Genomic DNA, 8,909 nt, shown 5'->3' with positions numbered 1-8,909 from the left:
GAACAGGGCATAGGAGTACTGCACTCCCCACGTGTCGTTCTATACAGATGGGCAGGTGAGGGGGAGGGGGAGGGAGGGAGGGAGGGAAGGAGGGGGAGGGAGGGAGAGGGAGAGAGGGAGGGGGGCAGAGAGGGGGAGAGGGGGGGAGGGAGGGGGAGAGAGAGGGAGGGAGGGAGGGAGGGAGGGAGGGGGAGGGAGGGAGGGAGAGGGAGAGGGGGAGGGGGAGGGGGGGAGAGAGGGGAGAGGGGGAGAGGGGGAGGGAGGGGGAGGGAGGGGGAGGAAGGGAGGGAAGGAGGGGGAGGGAGGGAGGGAATGAGGGGAGGGAGGGAGGGGGAGAGGGGGAGGGGGGAGAGAGGGGGAGAGGGGGAGGGAGGGGGAGAGAGGGGGAGGGAGGGGAGAGAGAGGGAGGGAGGGAGGAGGGGGAGAGAGAGGGGGTCTAATTAAGCTGTCTGAGAAATATCTACCCCACATGAGTGCATCAAGGCCATAACTCTGGCTTAAACTGTGCAACTGAAACTGTCATCTGTTTCTCTCCATCCTGTCTAGGGAATACATAGAGAACTCATGCAATGAGAACTGAGGAAAATCTACGTTCAATATAGAGGGTTAAAAGACAGTTATTCAACGAATGATGCTGTTAATCCACGGGTCTATACATTAGTGTATAAGTATTAACTATAAAGTATAGTTATCTGATGAGCTAACAAATTGGAAGTTTGTTTGAATCTTCAAAATCTAAGATCTTATCTGTGTTTGTGTTGTGTGTTTGTCGGTCTGTGTGTGTTTGTATGTCCAATTATATCCCAGCTCTAATCTAAACTACCCAGAGGGTCTAGGGGCTTTCTCTGGGGGAAACTCCACACATCAGCTGGCCTAGCAACGGTCCCCTGGCAACCACCGAGACGGGTCTGTCGATCCATGAGTAAGCTATGTACACAACATGTGAGTGTGTCTTCTCCAGGTTTTTAATTGTATGTGTGTGTGTGATCTTTACTGTGGTGTGTTTACCAGCAATTAACATAGACATATGGCAAAAGTCAGGAAATATTCAGAGCACATTAGCAGACACACACACACACATACACCCCCCCCACACACACACACACACACATGCACACACACACACACACACACACACATGCACACACACAAATGTAAATGCTAACTCTTGGCTACTCACATGCTCATTATCTAGCACCACCAACGTACGCAAGCTTTGAAACTAATAATATTATGTATATGCTCATACAAAGTATGTGCCTACATAGCTAACCCTAATCAGGGTAAACACACCGAGCAAACACCACATCTCATCAGCACACATCAGAAGGAAGGGTATCGGAAACCACGTGTCTTAAAACCACACACACACACACAAACACAGACACACACACAGACCCTCATGAAACACACACACCATCAGACAATCAGGAGATAGAGAGAGAGAGACAGATAGATAGAGAGACAGAGAGACAGAGAGAGAGAGAGAGAGAGAGAGAGAGAGAGAGAGACAGAGAGAGAGAGAGAGAGAGAGAGAGAGAGAGAGACAGAGAGAGAGAGAGAGAGAGAGAGAGAGAGAGAGACAAAGAGACAGAGAGAGAGCGACAGAGACAGACAGACAGACAGACAGACAGACAGAGAGATAGAGAGAGGGAGAGAGATAGAGAGAGAGACACTGACCACCATGTCGTTCTTGGACACCCAGCAGTCAGGTGGGAAGTCCTGCAGCATGGGCACCAGGAACTGCAAGCAGCCGTCCCAGTGACACAGCAGCAGCATCATGCCTATCAGGTTGACGATCCTCACCATGGCGCTGGCCAGGTCGTAGGTCATGTGGAAGATCTGTAAGCAGGGGAGGACAGGAAGGAAAAAAGGTAAAAGGTTGGAAACAAAATATTGGAAAAAAACTCCCTCTCCTCATCCCTCCCTCCCTCATCCCCGCCCTCATCCCCGCCCTCCCTCCCTCCCCCTCCCTCACCTCCTCCCACTGGTGGATGTAGCGTATGAGCCTGGAGAGGCGCAGCAGGCGTAGCAGGCTGAGGATCTTGGTGAAGCGGACGATCCTGAGTGCCCGGGCCGTCCGGTACACCTCTGAGTCCAGTCGAGCCTCCAGGTCCACCATCAGGAAGATGTAGTCCACCGGGATGGACGACACAAAGTCCACCAGGAACCAACTCTTCAGGTAGCGCTGGCGGATAGCCCTGTTAGTGTAGCATGAACGTCATTCACTGTTTACTTGGAATAAGAATGAAAATCAACACGAGCCTGGCTGCTGGTTCACCTGGGGTCCAGGAGGATCTCAGTGCTGTCCTCTTTGATGATGCCAGTCCTGAAGTTGAGGACCAGGTCGACCAGGAAGAGGGTGTCGGACACCACGTTGAAGATGATCCAGGGAGGGGTGTTCTCGTCTTTGAAGAATGTTATGCCCACAGGCAGGATGATCAGGTTCCCCATCATCAGCAGCAACATCAGCAGGTCCCAGTAGAACCTGGGGTGGGAGAGGGAGGGAGGGAGAGAGGGGAGAGAGAAAGGGAGGGAGGGAGGGGAGAGAGGGAGGGAGGGAGGGAGAGAGAGAGGGGAGAGAGAGAGAGAGGGAGGGAGGGAGGGAGGGAGGGAGGGAGGGAGGGAGGGAGGGAGGGAGGGAGGGAGGGGAGAGAGAGGGAGGGAGGAGAGGGAGGGAGGGAGGGGAGGGAGGGGAGGAGGGAGAGAGGGAGAGAGGGAGGGAGGGAGGGAGGGAGGGAGGGAGGGAGGGAGGAGGGGAGAGAGGGATGGAGGGAGGGAGGGAGGGGAGAGAGAGAGAGAGAGGGAGGGAGGGAGGGAGGGAGGGAGGGAGGGAGGGAGGGAGGGAGGGAGGGAGGGAGGGAGGGAGGGAGGGAGGGAGGGAGGGAGGGGAGAGAGAGGGAGGGAGGCCCCTTTCTCAGTGGGAGTCTCTAGTTATTCAAGCTCGCAGGTCGATGCTATTGAGTTTTAGATCACTGGCCCGATCCCATGGCGGGTTGTTAGAGAGGCAAAGATGATGCGTTAAGATAACTGACACACCCACTCTTCACTCTTACCATTCATAGTATGTGATGTTGTTTAAATAACATTTTATTTATACAAAGAACATTTAAACTCAGTTTCTTTAATAAGGTTTAATGTAGATAAACCCACACAGGGGAGCCACCGCAGTGAGAGATGAAGGCTGCATTCTGCCCCAGGACGGAGTGTTCTAGGGAGAGCAAATCCATAAATCACATCATATCACACTGCCTATGAACTGCTCGTGTCTCTCACTGAGTCTGTCTGTCTCTGTCCTCAGACCACACACACACACACACACACACACTGGAGACCCCTCTATCAGTCCCCACTACACACTCAGCTCCGTCTTGTCTGCCAGTTATTCTTTCAGAGAGATAAATGAAGGGTAGACTAACCTCCATTGATAGCACATGTTTTTACGTTTGATAACAGACTATCTCTCTCTCATTCAGGCACTTAGGCACTTGTAAAAGGCTGGAGTGGAAATGTGCTGAGCAAGAGGTGACAGAGCAGAGCAGTCCTGAGGGAGAGGGCAGCGTCAACAAACCTCCATCAGTCTCCAGGCAATACCAGCCAGCGTGCACTCAGGAATGTGTCAACTGATATCGGCAGTTTTTTGTCTCCACGAACAGGAACAAGGCCTCTAACAAGCTGAGGTCAGGGCTGGATGTCACACGGAAGGGCTTTTGTTTTTTGTTTTGAGGTGACGTAAGGTAACTAGGAGCACACACACTCACAGACCTGCATGGATACAAGTCCTCACACACACACACACACACACACGTAAACATCAACACCACACATTCACCTACAAACTACCTCTAATTCCACTCTCAGGTTCGATTAGGCTCAGGCCGTTTTCCATCTAAACCACTCAGGTGTTAAAATGGAATCCATTTTTAGAACTTGAGCATCTTGTAAGTATTAGAAGCCGTTTCCATCCTGTATCCTGGAATGGCTTCCCTGCTCCAAGTATAAAAGTGGACCCCGACTCTGCATGCTAAGCAGGTGGACAGCCAGTAGACAGCAGGGCAATCAACGGGATTTAAATCAAACATTTAATACCATGGAATAGAGAGAATATTTCATCAGAAAATGAGGAGTTATGAAAGCAAGAACGTCCTCTCTTCGGTGCTCGCTCTCCTGCACCTCCCTCTGTTTCCCGCTCCTCTCTTTCCTCTCTGCGCTCACCTCCGTCTGCCTCTCTCTCTCTTTCTCCTTCCTCTCTGCGCTCACCTCGGTCTGCCTCTCTCTCTCTCCTCCCTCTCTGCGCTCACCTCCGTCTGCCTCTCTCTCTCTCCTTCCCCTCTGCTCACCTCCCTCTCTCTCTCTCTCTCTCTCTCTCCTTCCTCTCTGCGCTCACCACTGTCTCTCTCTCTCCTTCCTCTCTGCGCTCACCTCCGTCTGCCTCTCTCTCTTTCCTTCCTCTCTGCTCACCCCTCTCTCTCTCTCTCTCTCTCTCTCCTTCCTCTCTGCGCTCACCTCCGTCTGCCTCTCTCTCTCTCCTTCCCCTCTGCTCACCTCCCTCTCTCTCTCTCTCTCTCTCTCTCTCCTTCCTCTCTGCGCTCACCACTGTCTCTCTCTCTCCTTCCTATCTGCGCTCACCCCCGTCTGCCTCTCTCTCTCTCCTTCCTCTCTGCTCACCCCTCTCTCTCTCTCTCCTTCCACTCTGCGCTCACCTCCGTCTGCCTCTCTCTCTCTCCTTCCCCTCTGCTCACCCCTCTCTCTCTCTCTCTCTCCTTCCCCTCTGCTCACCCCTCTCTCTCTCTCTCCTTCCTCTCTGCGCTCACCTCCGTCTGCCTCTCTCTCTCCTTCCCCTCTGCTCACCTCCCTCTCTCTCTCTCTCTCTCTCTCTCTCTCTCTCTCTCTCCTTCCTCTCTGCGCTCACCACTGTCTCTCTCTCTCTCCTTCCTCTCTGCGCTCACCCCGTCTGCCTCTCTCTCTCTCCTTCCTCTCTGCTCACCCCCCTCTCTCTCTCTCTCTCTCTCTCTCTCTCCTTCCTCTCTGCGCTCACCTCCGTCTGCCTCTCTCTCTCTCCTTCCTCTCTGCTCACCTTCCTCTCATTCTCTCTCTCTCTCTCCTTCCTCTCTGCTCACCTCCCTCTCTCTCTCTCCTTCCTCTCTGCTCACCTCTCTCTCTCTCACTCTCTCTCCTTCCTCTCTCCCTCTCTCTCTCTCTCCTTCCTCTCTGCTCACCTCTGTCTCTCTCTCTTCATCCACCTTTGTTTTTCATTACACATTCTAGAACATTCAGGGGACTCGTCTTCCTGATAATGAGGTGAAGAGTTTGGGAGCTTATCTTCAGACCCTAAACACACACATTCATATACACACACAGACACACACACACACACAGACATACACACACTCCCAGAGACACAGCCTCTAGAGACCAAGGTCAACTTTAGGACAAAACACACAGACTAATCTCTTTCTCTTCCTGCTCCCTCGTCTCTGTCTCATCCTCGCTCTCCTCTTTCTCTCATCTCTCCTTCATCCCCCCTTCTGCCTATCTCGGCCGCTCCCTCAAAGTACAAAACTCTCCCTGTCGTTTTTTCATAGCTGCCAGCTACAGGTACTTCATAGAAAGGTTAGATGGCTAAATTATGCATAATGCATACATTGCGTGCATAATTTAGAATATCATTCATAATTAATTAAGATTCAATTGTGAGACTCGAGACAGAGTAATTGTGGTCATTTACATATTATGTCATGAGGGAATGTAACTAAGTATGGACACCAGGCTGGAAATCTAATGAGTGACCCCCTTCTTCCCTCCATCCCTTCATCCATCCCTTCATCCATCCATCCTCATCTGATCGCCTGAGACTTTAGGAACATCCTGCTAGACTGGATCCAACAAAGTGACATATTGCAAATTATGACACTCAGTTCCTCTTGAGTAAACGCCATTGTCTGTCTCTGTGTGTATGTATGAGGGTGAATTATTACTGTGTGTGTGTGTGTGCCTGCGTTTGTGTGTGTGTGTGTGCCTGCGTTTGTGTGTGTGTGTGTGCCTGCGTTTGTGTGGGATTGAAATGGAAGAGAAGCGGGCCAGGAGCCTGGGGGATCAAGTCCTCCATTGTTCCTGCTGCCTGTCTAGAGAGTACTACCATGCCAGAGCTGCACCTGAGCTCGCTGAGCAGAAGGGCCTTCTGCTGAAGCTGACAGTCCCCAAATCACCCCGCAAGTAGAGGATCCATCCTCTCCATCAGCAACTACAGAGCATGGACACCAGCTGAAATAAAAGACCTTAAAGAAACCTTCCCCACACTGTTACGGAAGAGCCCGGAGAAGCTACCAGCACCTAGCTTGAAATCACAGAAATCTATACTTCATTAATAGAGACAATGTTGTGAAAGTCTATTTTTAGACTGTGTTTATAATAGAGAAAAGAGGCCAGGGACATCAAATGACCAGCAGGGGTCGCTATGCCGGGTTCACTCACTGTACACAAACTGCATCCATAGCCTAACCTCCATTACACAAGCTTGACAGGGTGCAGAGAACATGAGGTTTCAGCAGCCTGGTCATACATGGTTATCATCGCCCCTCTCCTCAGGATCTTACACCCTTCATCAGGAGACATGACCTGAAGAAGGAGCCTTGTCAGAAACATCTTCCACATTATTGGAATGCACACTATGTTTCCTCATTGATATGGAAAACTGCTCTTCCTCTCCTATCACTCACCTGCTCCCTAGAGCTCATCATCTATCATCTGTCTAGTTTTCATTCCATGATCATTCTCTGTCTCACCTCTCTCTGTCTGTCTCCCCCCCGCCCATCTCTCTCTCCCTCCCAGCTGGTTTTCCATTCCTTCTGTTTTCCTTCCCAGGGTCCATGAGGCTAAGATTAAGGGTGAATAACATGCTACTGCTCATCTCTGTCACTCTCTCTCTCTCTCTCTCTCTCTCTCTCTCTCTCCCTCCCTACCTCTCCCTCCCTCTCTCTCTGTCTCATCTCTCTCTCTCCCTCTCTCCTCTCTCCCCCCTCCCTCTCTCCTCTCTCTCCCCCCCTCCCTCTCTCCTCTCCCTCTCACCTCTCTCTCTCCCCCCCTCTCCCCCCTCCCTCTCCCTCTGTCCTCAGCTTTCTTTGTCTCTGTCCTTGTTCCTCCCTCTCCTGACTCACACAATTATCTCCCCAATCTCCTCCATCACTACAGTGAACATCACGATAGTAATGTTTAATCATGCACCCTCTGCCTCTCTGCACACTGACCATCCTATTCAGTTCATCCTCTTCTCCCTCTACCGCTCCACCCACCCCTCCTCTCCTCCCCACTGGGAACCCTCCCCGGGCCTGGCTCCCATCACTCCTCCTCAACCCCCACCTTTACCACGTCACCCCTATCCTCCCCTCATCCCCCTTCCCTCTCCTCTCCAGCCCCACCCCTCCTCTCCCTCTCACCTGACGTGACCTGGCAGCGCAGAAGGAGGGTGTGTGATCCGTACCTGAAGTCGCTGTAGGGGTGTATGATCCAGACCCCGGCAGATTTCAGTCTCTCCTGCTCCAGAGCCACGGCCTTGTGGGATCCGAACATCCTCAGGCTGAACTTGTTGACCCCTGGTTGCAGCATGGCTCCAAACTGCCTCTGGATGAAGGTGCTCTGGTTGGAGTAGCTGTAGTCCTCCCCGTCCAGCCCCATGCCGAAGCCCTCCCCCCCGTACAGGCCTCCCATGTCCGGCGTCCCGGCCGTGGTGTTGCACGCCGTGGTCGTGGTGGTCTCTGGGCCCGTCGCCACGACGACCACCCCGGTGCCGGTGGAGGAGGAGGTGGAGGCCAGGGCGGCCCGCGACGAGGTGAAGCCCACCGACCGGGGCTGGGCGGAGGAGGCCGGGGGCGGGGGCAGGGGGATGGGGGTGCCGGGGGTGCCGGCCGGGCGGAGAGGGAGGCCGTCCCTGGTTGAGCTCATGATGGACGGGCGGCGGCGACTCCCTGAGGCAGAGCCGTCTGCACCCCCGGGCCCCCGGTCCCCCTCCAGGGAGGCCGGGGAGGGCAGGCTACCCTTACTGCGCCGCTTACTGTCCCCGCTGGTACGACCAGAGCGACTGTCCCCCCCACTGACCCCCACGGACCCCCCTACGCCTCCCACCACCCCATCCATCCCAGAAGAGGGAGGGGTGAGGGGAGGGCAGTTGGAAAGTGTTACCCCCTCCTTAAAAAAAATTACGGTTGAATCTGTCCCTGTTAAGTATAGAGTTATACTACCAACAATAAAAAGGAAAATAGAAAATTCTAGAAGAAAATGTGAGGTCACGTTCTGTTCCTAGCGGAGTGTTCTCTCCATCTCTAACGGTCGCGGCCGGCTGACAGCTCGCTCTCCCGCCCTCCCGCTACCGACGTGCCCTTGGAGATGGCCACTTACGGCGCTAAAATCCCTTAACCCCGCAAATAAAACAGCAATCGATTCTCTTTATCCTCCTTTCCTTCACTCGTATGTCCTCATCGACATTTATAAATCATTCTTCCTTTTTTGTCCTTGGAACGTCGCTCTCCGCCCGAGGCCCTTTCACTCCTCCCCACCGCCGCCCTCAGCGCTCCAGCGCCGGGCATACTGGCACCGAATTCCCCGTCTCAAGAGTGTACGCTTCAATTGTGCTCGGCGCTTTTTATTAATCGCTCAGCACCCTCAATATCGATGTCGAAGCCGTTCACTTTATGTTATGTAGTAGCCTAAACATATCTCATTTTACGTTTAACGATTTTGACAAGAAGTGGAGAGCCGGTAGTTTTGGATACATTCGTCTGAGGATGAATGACAAGGACACTTGAGCTCATCAGAACGGATGGATTTCCAGCCGATAGTCGGGACACACACACGGGTTTACTCAGAAGCGCGCTGATTCACACAGACACACGCTCACAGCCAGGCGCACGAAC

At 53.1% G+C, this 8,909-nt stretch overlaps 1 protein-coding gene across 1 annotated transcript in view; it reads right to left on the bottom strand.

Annotated features, from left to right (window-relative positions):
• The window catches only part of LOC136943857 (potassium/sodium hyperpolarization-activated cyclic nucleotide-gated channel 2), a 17,641-nt gene extending 9,508 nt beyond the window's left edge, over positions 1-8,133 (bottom strand). The window contains exons 1-4 of the mRNA XM_067237341.1: positions 7,481-8,133; positions 2,282-2,488; positions 1,979-2,201; positions 1,681-1,842 (exon numbers count right to left, since the gene is read on the bottom strand). Of these exons, the coding sequence (XP_067093442.1) occupies positions 1,681-1,842; positions 1,979-2,201; positions 2,282-2,488; positions 7,481-8,133 (1,245 nt within the window). The remainder of the gene's footprint in view (positions 1-1,680; positions 1,843-1,978; positions 2,202-2,281; positions 2,489-7,480) is intronic.
• Between the last annotated feature and the right edge of the window lie 776 nt (positions 8,134-8,909).

The sequence above is a fragment of the Osmerus mordax genome, chromosome 6, assembly GCF_038355195.1.
Source record: "Osmerus mordax isolate fOsmMor3 chromosome 6, fOsmMor3.pri, whole genome shotgun sequence".
NCBI lineage: Eukaryota > Metazoa > Chordata > Actinopteri > Osmeriformes > Osmeridae > Osmerus > Osmerus mordax.
This window is presented reverse-complemented; position numbering and strand designations above follow the sequence as displayed.